Below are 18,666 nucleotides of genomic sequence, written 5' to 3' on the forward strand. Positions count from 1 at the left end.
CCCGGATGCTATATGTATAAAGTTTTTCTAATTACGCTTCAAAGGCTGTTGCTGCGCATGCGTGAGTGGGCGGCTCTAGTGACGTATTTCCTGAGGCTGAATAAGCGAGAGAGGCGGAAGAGGTGAGGGTGTAGTGTACGTCCCAGTGTGTCTGGTCTATATACTCAGCTGCAGGTACCTTATATCACGACGGCAGTAGAAGCAGTGTGCTCATGGATATGTCCTGATACAGATAACCGTTTTAGAGCTGTAGGCTGTACATGGCATGTGTTATTACGATAGCTGCTGAGGTCGGTGTATATGTACAGCTCCCTACACATTACATGTCCGTACTGTGGGTAGCAACACTCGCATTGTACAAAATATTTTCAGCATGTAGTGTGTTTATATTCTGTATCTTTCTTACGTCGTCATGTTGCTGTAGTATTTTTTATTTTACTTTTATTTAAATAAACGGTCTCATTTCTTACATAGCTGTTGTTTTTTGTTTGTTTTTTTTGACATTTTTACTAGCTATTTATATAGGCAGAAGAGCCACGTTTAGTGATATATTGTGCTTAAAAATAACTTAAAGCGCAAGAACATATATATATATATATATATATATATATATATATATATATATATATATTACACACGCTGCATAATATATTTTAATAAAAACTACTATGAGTATTTTCCACTATTTTCTTTAGTAGTGGTATCATTGCATACAGTTTTGCAAAGTGATTCACTTTATACACACACAATAGTTGACATTCTCAATCTTTCTTATTAAATTAAAGTGATGGCAAATTTGTATTGAAAGAAGATCCAGAATCTTCATATTATTTAGTATAATTAGTTGAAAATGTGTTATTGATTTACATCTAGAAAATGTATTAGCTCCCCCCCCCCATCTAGAAAATGTATTAACTCCCCCCCCCCATCTAGAAAATGTATTAACTCCCCCCCCCCCCATCTAGAAAATGTATTAACTCCCTCCCCCCCATCTAGAAAATGTATTAACTCCCCCCACCACCACCCTTTACAAAACTGAGCTTTGTTTTTTCTTCTTCTCAGTGATCAGAGCCCACAAGTATCTCTGCAACATTATGTTTTGTTTGTGTGAGTTGTATGGCTAAGAGTTTGAAACATCGCCTTGAGAATAAAAGCAGTTTTGTAAAAGGCGGCCAGAGGGGTTTTAATAAAACTTCTAGGTGTAAATCAATAACCGGAATCTGTGCATCTACACCAAAGTTTTATGAATGAAACTATTACAAAATATGTAGATTCAGTATCTTTCAATACATAGCACATTTACTATCACTTTAAAATGTGGTTTAGGTTATCTGAGTTTTTGTCACCAATACACTAGAGCCACAAATTATCTCTAGGAAGAAAACAACTGCCTTTGTATTGGAAGTTTTTGATATCTACCATGAGAAATGGGAAAAAAATAAAAATTGTATAATCCGGACTATAAAAAGGTGGTAACATTTTTAAAATAAACATTATTATATATGCACATGTAACTTAAAATCCTGAAATTCTACATTTCATCCCCAACCCGTCACAGAACTTAAAGGGATAGTCCTGTTCAGATAGGTGATGCAATTTTAAACAACTTTTCATTATACATTATCATCAAATTTGCTTTATTCTCTTGGTATTTTTTGTTAAATACTAAACCTATGCATGTGTTCTTTGAACTTCTAGTTCATGTGTGCCATATATAATGTGCACACTCCCGTGGAGTTATTTATGAGTCTGTACTGATTGGCTAAAATGAAAGTCTGTCAAAACAAATGAAATAAGGGGGCAGTCTGCAAAAGGGTTAGATACAGTGTAATCACAGAGGTATAAAGAATATTAAAAGTAAAAGAATGTCAAAATTAAAGGGACACTGAACCCACATTTTTTCTTTCATGATTCAGATAGAGCATGACATTTTAAGCAACTTTCTAATTTACTCCTATTAGCAATTTTTCTTCATTCTCTTGCTATCTTTATTTTAAAAGCAGGAATTTAAATCTTAGCAGCCAGCCCATTTTAGGTCCAGCACCATGGATAGCGCTTGCTTATTGGAGGCTTACATTTACCCACCAATAAGCAAGCATATAACCCAGGTTCTCAATAAAAAAATGGTCCGGCTCCTATGCATCACATTCCTGCTTTTTATATAAAGATAGCAAGAGAACGAAGAAAATTTGATAATAGGAGAAAATTAGAAAGTTGCTTAAAATTGCATGCTCTATCTGAATCATGGAATAAAAAAATTGGGTTTAGTGTCCCTTTAAACTTGCAGGATTCAGATAGAGCATGACATTTTAAGACACCTTCAATATCACTTCTATTTTCAAATGTGCTTTGTTCTCTTGGTATCCCTTGTTGAAAAGGAATACGGACATATCCTACATTAGTGGAAGCTAATTGGTGCCTACACACATTTGCCTCTTGTGATTGGCTAACTAGATGTGTTCAGCTAGCTACCAGTAGTGCAATGCTGTTCCTTCAGCAAATGATAACAAGAGAATGAAGCAAATTTAATTGTAGAAGTAAATTAGAAAGTAGTTTTAAATTGTAACGTTTTAGTGTCTATAAAACACTTGGAGCTGCCATGTTGTAACTTGTGTTACCTTCTCTGCTGTGGCCAATTAGGGTCAGTTATAAATAGGTCACTAGAGTGTGCAGCCAATGGTTGTGCTGGATTTAACAGTGTTCTGCACTTCCATTTCTAACAGGAACTGAAAAGCTCACAATTTCAGAATGGAATTACAGGCAAAGAGGACAAAATAAATAATGAAAGTATATTGCAGAGTTGTTTTATTATATACAATTTATCATTTTATATTACCATCTCAAAGTGTTAAATGTCCCTTTAAGGACCAGCAGTCCTGGGCTTCTCTCTTCCACGATCTCGCTCAGAATAGTGAGATTGCGCTATTTCTGCATGCTCCACGAGTGGGGCACTGCAGAAATAGTTTTGCAGAGTAGAGTGGCCTTCTCTGCATCGCACAGCGGTGGTGCCGATCGTTGGGTGGGAGTGCAAGGAGGGAGGCGGGTGGGCTGCACATCGCTTGGGAAGGTGGGAGTGGGTGGGACTGCTCATCAGAGCTACAAAAAAAAATGGCGTCATTAAGGGGGAAGGAGGGAGGTAGGGGCAATGAGGGGGATCCACAGTGGGATCCGTCATCATAAAGGTATCTGAGGGAGGTAGGGTATTGAGGGGGGCAGCTGCAGGGGGTGGTCAGGGGGGAACCTACACTGCAGCAAATACATATTTTTTTTTTATAGAAAAAGGCTTTTTTCATACTGGCAGACTTTACAATTGTAAGGTGGGGAGGGAATAGGGCTGTTTGAGGGGGGTCAGGGAGGGATCAGGGGGTGGGATGTGTAATGTGGGAGGCTGATCTTTACACTACACTAAAGCTAAAATTAAGCCTACAAGCTACCTAATTAACCCCTTCACTGCAGTGCATAATACAAGTGTGGTACGCAGTGGCATATTTTGCGGCCTTCTAAAGGGGATCACATACAAGCATTTACAACCATTTGTGCCATAATTGCTGTTTTTCACAATTTTAGGTTTCTCACCGAAATTATTTACAAAGTTAACGTGTTTTTTTTTTTTTATTATTATTTGATCGCATTTGGCGGTGAAATGGTGGTGGGAGATATACCAAAATGGGCCTAGATCAATACTTTCAGGTGTCTACTAAAAAAAAATATATAGTTTTGATAGGTAAAAATAAAGGCTCTATTTCTGTTTAAATGTAGTGATGGTAAAAATGCTCTGGTCTTTTAGGGAAGTTTTTGTCTGAAATGCCCGGTCCTTAAGGGGTTAAACACTTTGAGATAATATAAAACGATAAATCGTGTGTGTGTGTGTATATGTGTATATATATATATATATATATATATATATATATATATATATATATATATATATATATATATATATATATATATATATATATATATATATATACAACTCTGCCATATACTTTCATTATTTATTTTCCCCTTTTCCTGTAATTCCATATTGAAATTTTGAGCTTTTCAGGTCCTGTTAGAAATGGAAGTTCAGAACACTGTTATATTCCTTAACGCCATTGGCTGCACACTCTAGTAACCTATTTATCACTGTCCCTAATTGGCAACAGCTGAGAAGGTAACCTAAGTTACAACATGCCAGCTCTCGTTGTTTTATAGACACTAAATCTTTACACTTATTTTGCCAATATTTAAACAGCTAATGAAACTTTAAAATAAAATCGACATGTTTTTTTCAGAATAATCTTTTCTTTGAATTAATCAATCTAGCAGTTATTTAGTATTTAATGTCCTTTTAAGTGGGGGGCACTGATTGGAGAACAAATCAAACAAATTGACTTTTGAAGTGGGTGGTGGAGCGCAAGGTATTTGAATTTCATATCTATAATAAAAAAATAAGTTATAGGCAGCGCATCTTCATTACAACTGATCAATTAAACTCCAGCTAAAATATCACTAACATTCTTATCTGTTTTTATAAAGGTGAAAGTTTACCATCGCTTTAAAGGGACATGAAGCCCATAGTTTATCTTAATTTAGATAGCATACACTTTTATACAACTTAAGTTATCAAATTTGCTTCTCTTGGTATCTTGTGAAGGAGCACAATGCACTACTGGAAGCTAGCTGAACACATCTTGTGAGTCAATGACAAAAGGCATATACGTGCATTCGCCAGTCACTAGCTAGCTCCCAGTAGTGCTGTATTGCTCCCGAATGTACCTTGTTATACTTTTTAACAAAGGATACCAGGCGAAAGAAGCAAATTGTATAATAGAAGTATATTGTAAAGTCATTGTTTAACATTGCTTGCACTGTCTGAATCATGCAAGTTTTATTTTGACTTTACTGTCCCTTTAACTTTCTACTGAAGCTGCTCTTTCCAGCCTTTGATCTGTTGGGTTACAGGACTCTGTTGTGCACAATCATGCACTTCCTTTTAGTTTCAGTTTGCATTTACATTTTTTTACTTAAAGGGCCATGATACCCAAATGTTGAAACACTTGAAAGTGATGCAGCATAGCTGTAAAAAGCTGACTAGAAAATATCACCTGAACATCTCTATGTAAAAAATAAGAGATTTTACCTAAAAATGTCCTAAGTATTCACAGCCCATTGTAAAGGACTTTAAGCAGCCAATCAGTATGCCTGTCCCAGGACTTGCAAGGGAGCATGCCTCATGCACACGTTTTTACCCTATTCAGTTTAAGGAAATTTACTATGAGGTCACAGTTAAACAGTTCATAACCTCAGCACTGCTGATGCTGATTGGCTGCTGTTCATTTCTTCCTTCCTAACTTTTTTTTTTTTTTTAACCTACAGCTGGGCAGTAACTAAACGATAACTTTTTACAGAACGCTTACTCTGGTGAGCTGATGAAATTGTGAGGTAAAATATCTTCCTTTTTAACATAGAGATGTTCAGGTGATCTTTTCCTGTCAGCTTTTTACAGTTATACTGCATCAGTTTCAAGTGATTTAGCATATGAGTATTATGTCCCTTTTAATTATTTCATACATGAAAGAAAAAGTGTAACATGTTTACCTGCTGTTCTTTTATATACATGTTAGAGTACCATGTTCCTATAAAGTTTCATTTCTCTGCACACATATATTCTAGCTATTTGTATGTGTTTTACTTGCCTAGACACCAGCATGTGTACACCTATTCCTGATATTGTTGTTGTCCACAGACAGCCAGTGACCATGGCGTGTGTGCTCAGTGGTCCCACCGCCGTGTGTGATGTCATTACAGAGCTAGATACTCAGCTAGCTGTAAGTAAGAAGTGTGTAAGCATGATTCACTATATAGTGATATAGAGTATCCCAAATGCTACAGCCTTATTAACCATTTGCTGTGCTGTGTGTGTGTATATTGATGATCAATATGCTGCGCTATATATTGAATAGCATTTACACTCGTGTAATGATGCTGAGTATCTAATCTCTGATAATGGGCACTCTAAACTGTATAGTAGTGTGGCATATAACCTGGTAACAAGCTGCAAGAACTAAAGCACTGTTAATAAATATTCTGCACTGTACAGTTATGTTGAATAATTGCTCATAAAACCACAGTTTATAAAGCGGAGTAGTTAGATTTTCTTCTCGGCTCTAGTCCCTGTGAAAACTTAAAGGGACAGTATACACTCATTTTCATATAACTGCATGTAATAGACATTACTATAAAGAATAAGATGCACAGATACTGATATAAAAATCCAGTATAAAACTGTTTAAAAACTTACTTAGAAGCTCTCAGTTTAACTCTGTTGAAAAGGCAGTTGGAAAGCCCACTGCAAGTGGGAAATAAGACACTCCCCCTTCTTTTGCATATGAAAAGACCCTTTACACAAACAGGAGCAAGCTGGAGTAGGTAGCCGACAGTATTCTCATAAAACTTTAGGGCTTGGTTAGGAGTCTGAAAATCAGAGCAATGTTCTTTAAAAATAATGAAAACTATACATTTGATTTCAGGTGGATCAAGCAAACAAATCTTAAATTGTGATTTTTTTTTTTAAATTCTCATATTTTGGGTTGTTCTTAGGAATGGAGCTCATCTATGAGATTTAGACTATTCTGTGCTTGTTTGGAAAATTACTAGTGATCACTAGAAGTACTTCTGCTTGAAGATACACGAGAAAGATGGCAGGATTTCACCAGTTAATGGACAGTAAAGTCAAATGCAACTCTTTATAATTCAAAGAATGCCATGTTCAACACATTTCCAATTTGCTCCTAATATGTATTGTAATTTGCTTGGTATCTCTCTTTTGGTATTCTATATTGAAAAGCATACCTAGGTAGACTTAGGAACAGCAATGCACTAGCTGTTTGGTGGCTGCAACTGTATGCCTCTTGTCATTTGCTCACCAATGTGTTTGGCTTGCTCCCAGTAGTGCATTGCTGCTCCTTCAATAATGGATAACAAGGGAATGAAGCAAAGTTGATAATAGAAATACCTTTGGAAACATGTTTTAAAATGGTAAACTCTATCTGAATGATGAAAGAAAAATCTTGTGTTTGCTGTCCCTTTTCAATTCAGTTGTGGTAAAGAAGAAACATATTCCATATGGTAAGTAGTTTGTGATTAATTCTTCAATATACTTTGGTAGGACAGAGGAGCTCTTTATTAGTGGGTTTCAGATCCAGTCCTCAAATACCACAGACCAGGTAAGTGAATAATAGTTTGAGCTAGTGATGATTCCATGGTTGGAACTGATCAGTTCTGGATAGTAGCAAAACTGTACCATTTGTGTTGGTATGCTTGTTGCGTCTGTAATATACAGGAGACATTACACAAATGCAGAGTTTCATTATATTTAATGGCATGTACTAAAACAACCTTACTTCAAGAGTTGACATTTTGTTAATTCCTATATAACAAACGCTAGGATTTACCATCACTATTTATTTTTTTTGTAAGAAACTATGTTAAACTCACCCTATCTGTAAGGAAAGAAGATCACTAACTCAGCACCTCCGACCGCCAACTGCACAACGCTTTCTCCAGTGAGGTGACGTTTCCACCTCAAGACTAATAGCCGTGAGTGTCAACTGACTAGCACTGCCGCTGACCCAATCAGCAGTAATAGTTGCACGACCCAGCTGTGCATCTAGCGTTGATTGATTTACCAGCGGTTTCTGTTCGGGACCAGCAGTTATCTGTGAACAGTACTGTACTTGGGTTTAACCCCTGCAGGGTTAATAGTGATAGTTACATGCTGTAAAAAATGAGAGCATGTGATAGTTTTTTTTTCTATAATGGCCCTTTAAATAATTACCAGAACTATAAAGTTTTGTTTGAAAAACACAATTAACAAGAAATTATTCTAAAACTAACTGGACCTGTTTCCATTACTTTGTGATATCTTTTTAGTTTACTTGTTATCATGACATATTTTAGTCTTGCCTTAGAAAAGGTGACAGTCTGTATTTATTCAGTGATTATTGCTTATTTGTGCAGTTGATGTAGAATGCACCTTCAACATTTGTGATTTAAACAGTTTCACATATAATAATTTGCATAAATTAAAAAGAGAGAAGCGCTCAACCTGAGAGCAAACAATAGCATAATAGCTTGTTCTATGGCTAGTTACCACCCAAGAAGCAGCCTCTTTTTGCTCAACATGTGCCTTTCACAGAGAAGAACTTTCCTGAAGCATATCAGTCTGATCCTGACTTAACAGTACAGTCCAGCCCCGAAATACCAGGCAATCCCCCTCTGAACGAGAGAAACCTCAAAACCCCCAGACGTACGTTTCGGCCTATTGTGGGCCTTATCAGTGAGGTGCAGCCATATCCCTCTAGGCACACTGAGCAACGGGTCCACGTCTGGCTTCCCGCATCACACTTAGGGAGACTTCCCTAAATGTCCTAATTTGCATAAATAAAAAGAGAGAAGCGCTCAACCTGAGAACGAATAATAGCTTGTTCTATGGCTAGTTACCACCCAAGAAGCAGCCTCTTTTTGCTCAACATATGCCTTTCACAGAGAAGAAATTTCCTGAAGCATATCAGTCTGATCCTGACTTAACAGTACAGTCCAGCCCCGAAATACTAGGCAATCCCTCTCTCTTTTTATTTATGCAAATTGTGACACTTTCAGGGCTGGACATTACTGTGAAGTCAGGATCAGACTGATATGCTTCAGGAAAGTTCTTCTCTGTGAAAGGCACATGTTGAGCAAAAAGAGGCTGCTTCTTGGGTGGTAGCTATCCATAGAACAAGCTTTTATTCTATTGTTCGTTCCCAGGTTGAGCGCTTCTCTCTTTTTATTTATCACTTATAATAATGTATGGTCCTTAGACTTATAGACATAAAGACAAGAAAGTACATAATTATGTGTACAATGTCTCAAAATTCATAGAATATAGATGTAATAAAGATGGACGTCTCCTCAAAATTACATCTACCCCACACTGTGTCAGGGACTTTTGAGCCTGTTTATCACCACCCAGTAAACTTTTATTTTGCTATGATCCCTCTAGATTCAAAGTTACTTTGAACAGGGCCTATATTTTGCTTGTATGCTCTCAAAATACTTTGGCTATTTTTGCAGGAAACCGTTTTAGTTGCTGGTGTTGATATGTTGGCTGAACGTTACATTTGTTTAAAAAACAACAACAAACAAACAACAAAAAACTTGATTTGCTTTTCTCAGAAACAATATATATATGCTGTATATGCTCTGCTATTAATGTTCGGTTAAACTGACCTCCCTTGCAACTTAAAGCCCCATATCTAAAAACAAGATCATCCCCAAAACAGACACTCCTTATAAATAATATTTTCCTTCAGCTTTTTTTCCACCATAATGGAGATCACCCTTTGCAGTGTTGTTCTGTGATGTAGTCTAGGGCTTCTCCAGTTTTCTTCCTTTTTTAAATAATGATACTTTATTCTTTTAAATCCTGTTTGGTTAATTGGTTACAATTACGGTGGAAGGACTAAATTTGAGAATTGTTCTCTCTTCTAACTGAGCTGGGGGGGTTTTATGTAAGATTTGGAGGGGTTTCTCTTAAGAGCTGGGAGGGTCATCTTAGGTGCACGGGTTCTCTAATGTGCAGTGGGATCAAGTGCGGGTACTTAGTTTCAAGGAGGAGGTGGGGCATGTAAGAGTCTTCTTGGATGTTAGGGGTTATGATTAGCAATTTAACAGTAAGCCCCACCACAATAAATCTAATGTTATAGTGGGTCTGGTTCCATTAATAGCTGTACTGGGGTATGCCAGTGTTAAGGTTAATGCTATAGTATAGTGCATTGTAGTTGAGGGTTGCAGTTATTCTGAGAATGCAATGTGGTCTGGACATCTGTGTATTGTATATAACAGTAAAACATTGGTAACCAATATAGTATAGGTACCATCCCTTATTGTAACAGGGGTCAGAAGCTTCTTACTACCAGAAGCTGCTATTCAGTGATATACATATAATTTCCATAAAGGTGCACTCTCACTCAACTGTACCATTCGCCAGGGTGCTTTTAGTTTCCTCTACAAATTCGTGTGTTCTGCCTCCCTTTATGGATCTATATATATATAGGGTATGTATTTTTACATTTAAAAAAAAAAAAAAAAAAATACAAAGGGTGCACTTGCCTTGATTCAAAATATTTAATTTAGTGAGTTAACCATTTTGGGGAGTAACCCCGTACTCCCTGAAAACATTAACTCACTAATTTAAATATTTTGAATCAAGGCAAGTGCATCCTTTGTATTTATTTATTACATATATACTGGATGGCACCCCACAGTTGTACGGCAGGAACAGAGAGTGCTGATATCTTGGGGGATATATATATATATCTATATCTATCTCCCTGGGACAGATCTTTCACTGTTTCCCTTTTGCGCGCAGCAGGTTTTTTTGTGCGCCAGCCTGTTTACACGCACTGGGATTGCGCTTGTTTGGTTTACGCTCATTGGATTAGAGCGCATCCCTCTAGTATTCTTGTGTATTGATGTACCAGTGTGCCTAGTTTGGGAGACAGAACAACCTGCTTATTTGGGCTAGTTTTTTGGAAAAGGAGAGCAATCGGTCAGTTTGCCATATCTAGTTTGGGCATACCACTCCTTTTCGGATACTTATAGCTGTGAAAACTCCCCATAGAAGGAATCTCTCTTGCATTACTGAGATTTAAGTCAGCTGGTCGGCTTCCAATAGTCCAGCCTGAATGAATAGAAATGATTGGGTGCTATTAAATCTGTAAGTACTTAGTTTTTTAGATTACATCTCATGGAGATATTACACTATTGGGACGCCCTGTTCTCGTTTATATTTTTTATAGATCAGAGGCCACTTTCAAGCAGGAGGATATTTTAAAAGAGGAAGCTGCCTGTGTACCCTTTATGTATGGGGACTCTCATATGAAAGACTCGTATGAAAGCTTGTGTTACTTGTTTATTAGTCAGGGGGCTTCTTTTGCTCGTCCTACCTGGTCTGTGATCACTACAGATGCAAGTCTTTTTCAGGTTGCAGAGCTGTCTGGGGGGTCTATGACAGCACAAGGGGTTTGGGAACCTCAGGAAGCGAGGTTGCCAATCAATGTTCTAGAACTCTGTGCAATTTTCAGGGCCCTTCAAGCTTGGCCTCTGTTGAAAAGGTACTCTTATCTCTGTTTGCAGACAGACAATGTTACAGCAGTAGCTTATGTTAACCATCAGGGGGATCTCTCAGTTCCCTGGCTATGATGGTGTCTCGGATTCTTTCTTGGGCAGAAGCAAATACTTGTCTAGTTTCTGCAATTCACATTCCAGGAGTGAACAATTAAGAGGCAGACTTTCTCAGTCGTCTGTGTCTACATCCAGTGGAGTGGACTCTTCATCAGGATGTGTTCAATCAGATTGTGGATCTTTGGGGTCTCCCAGAAATCTGATGGCCTCTTTTTTGAACAACTAACTTTCCAGGTACTAGATAGTGGATGTTCTAGTAGTTCCCTAGGTCATTTTGGCCTGCTTATCTGTCCCCTTCTCTGGTTATTCTTCCCAGAGTGACTTCCAAGATAAGGCTAGAGAAGTAGTTTATCCTGATTGCCCCAGCATGGCCTCTCAGGATTTGGTATGCAGATCTGGTTCAGATGTCCAGTTACCCTCCTTGGCCTCTTCCTCTATGGTCAGGCCTTCTATCCTAATGTCCTATTTTTCCATCTAGATCTCAAGTCTCTAAACTTGATGGCATGGAAACTGACGCTTAGTTCTGAGACATAGGGGTTTCTCAGATTCTGTGATTAAAACTCTGATTCAGGCTCATAAGCCTGTTTCTATGTAGATCAATCACAAGGCTCGGGAAAACTTTCATATCTTGGTTTTTCCTGGCATGCTTTTAGAATTCCTAGGATTCTTGTTTTTTCAGGATAGCCTTTATAATGGTTTATCTGCCAGTTGCCTGAAGGTGCATAACCTAGTGTTAAGGGATTACAGGCTCCTCCTTTTGATTCTGAATAATTTGGACATTTAAACTACTTTCTTGGAAAGTGTTGATACTTTTGTTGGCTATATCCTCTGCTAGAAGAGTTTCTGAATTTGCTGCTCTTTCTTGTGAGCCTCCTTTATTTGATCTTTCATAAAGATAAGGCTGTTTTACGGACATCATTTAATTTTTTGCCTAAGGTTGTTTCTTCAGAGAGCATTGGTAAATTGTTGTTCCTACTTTGTGTCCTAATCCTAAAAATGGTTTTGAAAGATCTTTGCATTTTCTGGTTGTTAGGGCATTAAAATATGTTGATGCTACTAAGGATTTTAGACAATTTTCTAGTTTGTTCTTTTTTCTAGGCATAGGAAAGGTCAGAAGGCTTCTATTTCTTTAGCCTCTTGGTTAAAACTTTTGATTCACGTGTGCTGAATTCTTAAGTAGGACGCAAGGAGATAGATTTGCACATGCCTTTATGTATAAGAAGATAGGATTTCACAGTTAAGTTTGTAACAAGTTTATGAAAGCAAAGCATCCTAGATGATAACTATAATCTATATGTTAAAAAAGGGTCTCAATGGACATTTTTTCAAAGGAAAACGCAATTACCATTCATGGGACTACCGTATGTACTTTCCTGTGATCATTCCAGGGAATCATAGTTTTCCATATTCTGCCACTCAAGTAGTAATCCATGTTAAAATTGCTTACTTAAAACTTTGCATTGTTCTTTTTCTTTATTTATTTTTTTCTACCTTTTGTAACCTTATGGAAAATATTGTACTTTTTTATGACGCTCAATAAAATTATTTTCAAACCAAAAACAAACTTTTGATTCACAGAGCTTATTTGGAGGCAGGTCAGCCTCAGTGAATTACAGCTCATTAGGTCAGTTGCCACTTCTTGGACTTTTAAGAATGAGGCATCAGTTGATCATATTTGCAAGGCAGCTACTTGGTCTTCTATGCATATTTTAACTAAATTCTACAATTTTGATGTTTTTGCTTCCTCTAAAGCAGCCTTTGTTAGTAAGGTTCTTCATGCAGTTGTCTGTTTGGTTATGCCTGGTTTTGTTTTTAAGTGAGTTATTTAAAATAATAAAAAAATAAAAATAAAATAAATATATATAAAATCTCTTTCGGGTTGTGGATTTATATTCTCGGTGAAAAATGTTTTTAAATCCCTCCCTTTATGTTATTACTCATGAACTCCACAGATTGGGTATTAGTTCACATGAGTAATGGATTGTGGACTCTCACCACTTGTATGAAAGAAAATATAATTTATTCTTACCTGATAAATTAATTTCTTTCATGGTGGTGAGAGTCCATGAGACCACACCCTTTGTTTGGGGTTAGATTTTTTTTTTTATAGCACATCTTTTTTTCCCCCCTGCTCTATTTTTGCCTCTTCTTTCTTTTTCTTACCTCACTTGCTTGGCTATACGTTTAACTGCAGTATGTGTGAGGTGAGAGGGGTTTTATAGAGCTCTTGGGATTTGAGAATCTTTGTCTCCTAGTGGCAGAGAATAGTAATTCACATGAATAATGGATCATGGACTCTCATCACCATGAAAGAAATTAAATCAGATAAACGCTACACTCAAGAGTTTGTGCCTTATTTTCTTTTAGATATTTTTATACCTACTGATCTACTCAATAGACCGCAATATAGTGAATTGTGACTAAAAAAATGAATTGTTCTCGCGTCTGATGTTTAATTGTTAATTTAACTGTAAAGTATAAATACACAAATTCTGCCGTTTTGAGAAGGTGATGCTAAATATGGGACAATAAATGTGTGCTTGAAATATTTAGGAAATGCTATTTAATATGTACACCACATGCAGAGCCCTAAATATCGCTTTCGAGAGAAATATTAGCACTCCAATGAGTAATGAGAACGATTCTCCCATTGGAGCCTATGGAAGTGCACTCTCGTGAGCGCAATGCTTCCTAGCAATGTGAACGTGAGGCTGCGTTCGCATTGCTAGGAAGCCTTGAGCTCACAAAAGTGCACTTTCATAGGCTCCAAAGGGAGCCTTGTCCTCATGCCATCAGACACTGCATGAAAACTCGCGCAGGGGTTAAGTAGCACAGCGATGGCAGCAAACTGTAAATATATATTTATGTGCTTTATATACGTAAATATTTGTATATACACATTATGGATTTAAGCATATACATATATATTTTCTGGAAACACACAGTTCCCATAGACTGCAATGTAAAGGCACTTTTCAGTGCCTTTTTTTTTTTTTTTTTAAATACCCCACACCTGCTCCCTTTAGACCTCAAATACTGCTTTTTGCATTTATTTTATTAAAAAATAAAGATGCTACGATCTTATTTTGTGTGTATGTATATATATATATATATATATATATATATATATATATATATATATATATATATATATATATATTACACTTGATTTTGGGGGCATTTTGTGGACATTTATAACAAGAGATCTGATCTCTTATTAATTTTATAAGCGCTAATTGCTTCAGCGAGCAATAACCAGCCACTTATAATGGCTGGTTATTTATCGCTCGCACAAAAACGGGCAAATTTGCCCATTTGTGGACACGCGATAAATTAGCGCTCCACTTGTAATCTCGTCCAAAATGTCACAAACTTACTATTTTTGCATTTGATATGGTGGCATTATATCATACTACATTTCTGTTAACTTAAAGTGATGGTAAACTAAGTATGTGAAACATTCGATCGCATAGAAAATAAAAAAATATATGGACTTTTAATTCTTGAAACTGGCCAAATGTGTTATTTTGAAATATTTATTGTTTATATCGTTTGAATTTTACCTCCGTTCCTCCGCCCGTACAATCAACGCCATGTTTTTTAGACTTACAATCAAAATCCAGGCCAGTCTGCGACTGTAAAATACCCCAACACGCCCCTCTTATTTTAAGCACATGCGCTAAATCGCATACTTGTTGTCACAATACAGGTAATGGCGCGCAAAGCTAAAGTTAAAAGCCAAGCTGCCCATATGACGACGTAGAGAGCGGGTGGTACCACTCTCTATGTACGATCAAGGACAGATCAGGAAGTAATGCAGAGGGCCGAGCAAAGTCTGATAAACATAAGTAATTTACATCTAAAATTTTGAGATATAAAAGAAAAAAAAAGTTAGCGATTTAGGTGGTAGTGACTTGAAGAATAAGATATTTTAAATTGCACTAAATTTACCATCACTTTAAGCTGTTTTGTAAAAATGCTTGGTCTGCTGTATAATTTGAGTTTGGGTACCTCCAGAAAACTTTGCAAAAAATTATGTGCAAAGGCAATGAAGGCCAAACAACAAAAAATGTCTAGGACAGGGTTTGTGTGAATATTCCCCAGCAGCGAAAGGGTTGAATACCCCGACTGTGGAACTACTGATGCTGGTCCCTTTTTGAAGTTAATATAAACTACCCTGAAAAAAAAAGAGGATTTACAGTAGGGCTCTGTATATACCTGATTTTATGAGGTATTTAAATCTGAGTTGCCAATCACTAATTATTTTAGCCCATAAGTCTCTCTCTCTCTCTTTTTTCTTCTTTCTCTTTTTTCTCTTTCTCTTTTTTCTCTTTCTCTCTCTCTCTTTCTATTTCTCTCTGGCCGGCTTTTAACCTTACATTTCTGATATAATTACTTTCAGAGAAAATAGAGCAGCTGCCCACATTTTCTCTTTTATCACTCTGATTGTGGTGAGGCATTCAAGTGTACTTAGACTTGGCATTGAGATTCAGAATGCATTGTTTAAAGTTTATGTTCCTAGAAGCTGTTGTAATCTATTTTCCTTCATTCTTCTTCAGCTACTAGGCCCTGGGCCCCATACCCCAAAGCAGCACGCAGACGTAACCCGATTGGGTGAGCTGCGTGGGAAAGCACTTCAGATTATGAATCAATTTGGAGCATCCACGCTGATCAACCTGTCCAGCTTCTCTTCCTCCACACCTGCTATGGCTACTGTGAAACAGGAGCCAGCTATGGTAAACAATGCTGTGGGGGTCAAAACTCCAGGATCTACAACAGGAGGGGGACGTGTGAGCCCAGATGCTAACCAGGTAACAGAACTGTATAATGGTGTGATATAGAAATGGGTGTCACCATGATCTAAAGATAGACTCTGGCTCAGTTTAACAGGTCTTTAATACACATGTCCTGTTTTTCTTTTGATCAGGTTCTAACAAAGAAGAAGCTTCATGATTTAGTCAGAGAGGTGGATCCTAATGAACAGCTAGACGAGGATGTGGAAGAGGTGAGTGAGATTTATTTGAGTCTGCATGATATTTGAAGATGTGTCAATACACTTTAATAACCTAAAATCCAAGGTAAGGTGTTAACTAACTAAAAATAGAATCACAAATATTTTGTTATAAAGTGAAGGTAAACTTTAATTAAATCAAAGCCCTTTTTAAAAAAATACTATTAAAAACAGGGGCACTTTCATTAATCAAAGTTTAGAAAACAGCCGTTTTGATTAAAAACTTCTCTTCTTTGCACAGCCAGAGCAGCTTCCCCCACTCGGAGATCCTCTCTTCACACGTCATCGATGACTAATCCAGCTTCCTCCTATCACGACTTCCCCCCCAGGGTAGTCATTGCCTGAGGCCATGCCATGATTGGAGGAAGTTGGATTAGTCATTGATGATGTGCGAAGAGAGGATCTCCGGTGGGGGAAGCTGCTCTTGCTGTGAAAAAAACAAAGGTAAGTTTTTTTTTTTTAATCAAAATGGCTGCCTTCTAAACTTTGATAAATTAAAGTGCCCCTGTTTTTTAATAGTATTTTAAAAAAACGGGCTTTCATTTATCAGTTTGCCTTCACTTTGTTTGCTTCATTCTTCAGATTTCCTTTGTTGAAGAAATAGCAATGCACATGGGTGAGCCAATCACACAAGGCATCTATGTGCAGCCACCAATCGGCAGCTCCTGAGCCTTTTTTAGATACTTATCAACAAAGGATATCAAGATGATTAACCCCTTACGACGTTGGTCGTTATGCCCTGGCTTCCTGGGCTTCTCTCTGCTGCGATCTTGCTCAAAATAGCGAGATTGCGCTATTTCTGCATGCCCCACAAGTGGGGCACTGCAGAAATAGAATTGCAGAGTTCTCGATGCAGAGAGGGCCACTCTGTGGCCCTCTCTGCATCGTCAAGCAATGGTGCCAATCGTTGGTGGGTGGGTGGGAGCCAATGCAGGGAGGCGGGTGGGTGGCCCATCGCTGGTGCGTGCTCCGGATCCTGTGATGAGTGTCTGTGAGCACGCAAGGGGGCGGGGCTCGGGAGCGCGCATGTGTACGCACCCACGGCCATTATACTCAAGGAAAGAGGGGAAGGGAGAGGGGGAAAATTGTTTTGAAGGGATCCAGGAGGGGGGTAGGGTATTGAGGGGGGAAGCTACACTACAGAAAAAAACAAAAACTAATTATATGGACAACTGGGTACTGGCAGACAGCTGCCAGTACCCAAGATGGCGGACAATAAGGTAGAGGGGGGAGGGTTAGAGAGCTGTTTGGGGGGGATCAGGGAGGTTGGGGGCTAAAAGGGGATCCTAAAAGGCAGAATAAATATTTTAAAAAATAATAATAATAAAAAAAAAGCTTTTTTTTTTTTAAAGTACTGGCAGACTTTCTGCCAGTACTCAAGATGGCGGGGACAATTGTGGGGTGGGGGAGGGAAGAGAGCTGTTTGGGAGGGATCAGGGGGTGGGATGTGTCAGGTGGGAGGCTGATCTCTACTCTAAAACTAAAATTAACCCTACAAGCTCTCTAATTAACCCCTTCACTGCTGGGCAATACATGTGTGGTGCACAGCGGTATTTAGCGGCCTTCTAACTACCAAAAAGCCAAGCCAAAGCCAAAGCCATATATGACTGCTATTTCTGAACAAATGGGATCCCAGAGAAGCATTTACAACCATTTTTTTCTGTTAAGGTGATTTTTCACTTTGTTACAGACTTATAAATCTATTTATGTATTATTATTTTTTTCTGGGATTATTATCCACAATTGTATTTGTATTTTTTTTATTTATTTTTTTTTGTTCCCCGACCCAAGCCATTCCTTCATATACTTTATGCTAAATAATTTTCTCTGTGTTTTGAAGTGGTAACTTGGAGAAGTGCAACACAAGACAAATCGGCAACATATGAAAAATAAATACAAGTTTAAATAAAACAGAATTTAAAGTTTCTTATGCGTACAATAAATCAAATGTCTTCATATATTCAAACACTTCACAAGTGGTATTTGGTTATACATTTTCAGGGGTATGCAGGACTTCTTCCTTATGAGATCTTCGATTGCTTCAGGAATTTTTTTTTTTTTAATTTTTTTTTTAAAATATATGTGCTCAGCATCTTAGCACCACTTAGATAGAGAAACAAATATCCCTGATGTAGTGATCACCATTTAATGGAATAAAGTTGTTAATCAGAAAGGACAAACTTCTGATCTGTCCAGTTTTATGCATAGAGAGTAGCCTCTGCTCTTTTTGTGTTTGTTGAGTTTCTTTATTGATAGCTTGTAGATCATAACAATGATAGTAATAATGATGATGTTATATAAATATACATTGTCAAATTGTTTTACCATTGAAATGTTGATAGTACCATATTGACATTCACTACTACAGTAACATGGCACTGTTTAATGGTCAGATACAGAGCTAGTTAAAGGGACAGTTCACCCAAAATAGTTCTCCCATTTAATTT

General features: G+C 37.5%; 1 protein-coding gene across 3 annotated transcripts in view; it reads left to right on the plus strand.

Annotated features, from left to right (window-relative positions):
* The window catches only part of TAF12 (TATA-box binding protein associated factor 12), a 24,797-nt gene continuing 6,131 nt past the window's right edge, over positions 1-18,666 (plus strand). The window contains exons 1-4 of one of the 3 annotated variants that reach the window (XM_053707041.1): positions 19-122; positions 5,729-5,810; positions 15,768-16,019; positions 16,136-16,213. In XM_053707041.1, coding sequence (XP_053563016.1) covers positions 58-122; positions 5,729-5,810; positions 15,768-16,019; positions 16,136-16,213 — 477 coding nt within the window. In that variant the 5' untranslated portion in view covers positions 19-57. Of the gene's footprint in view, positions 123-5,400; positions 5,425-5,728; positions 5,811-15,767; positions 16,020-16,135; positions 16,214-18,666 lie in introns of those variants that run through there. The other 2 variants (XM_053707042.1, XM_053707043.1) reach the window with 2 other exon arrangements.

The sequence above is a fragment of the Bombina bombina genome, chromosome 3 (genome assembly GCF_027579735.1).
Source record: "Bombina bombina isolate aBomBom1 chromosome 3, aBomBom1.pri, whole genome shotgun sequence".
Taxonomy (NCBI): Eukaryota; Metazoa; Chordata; class Amphibia; order Anura; family Bombinatoridae; genus Bombina; species Bombina bombina.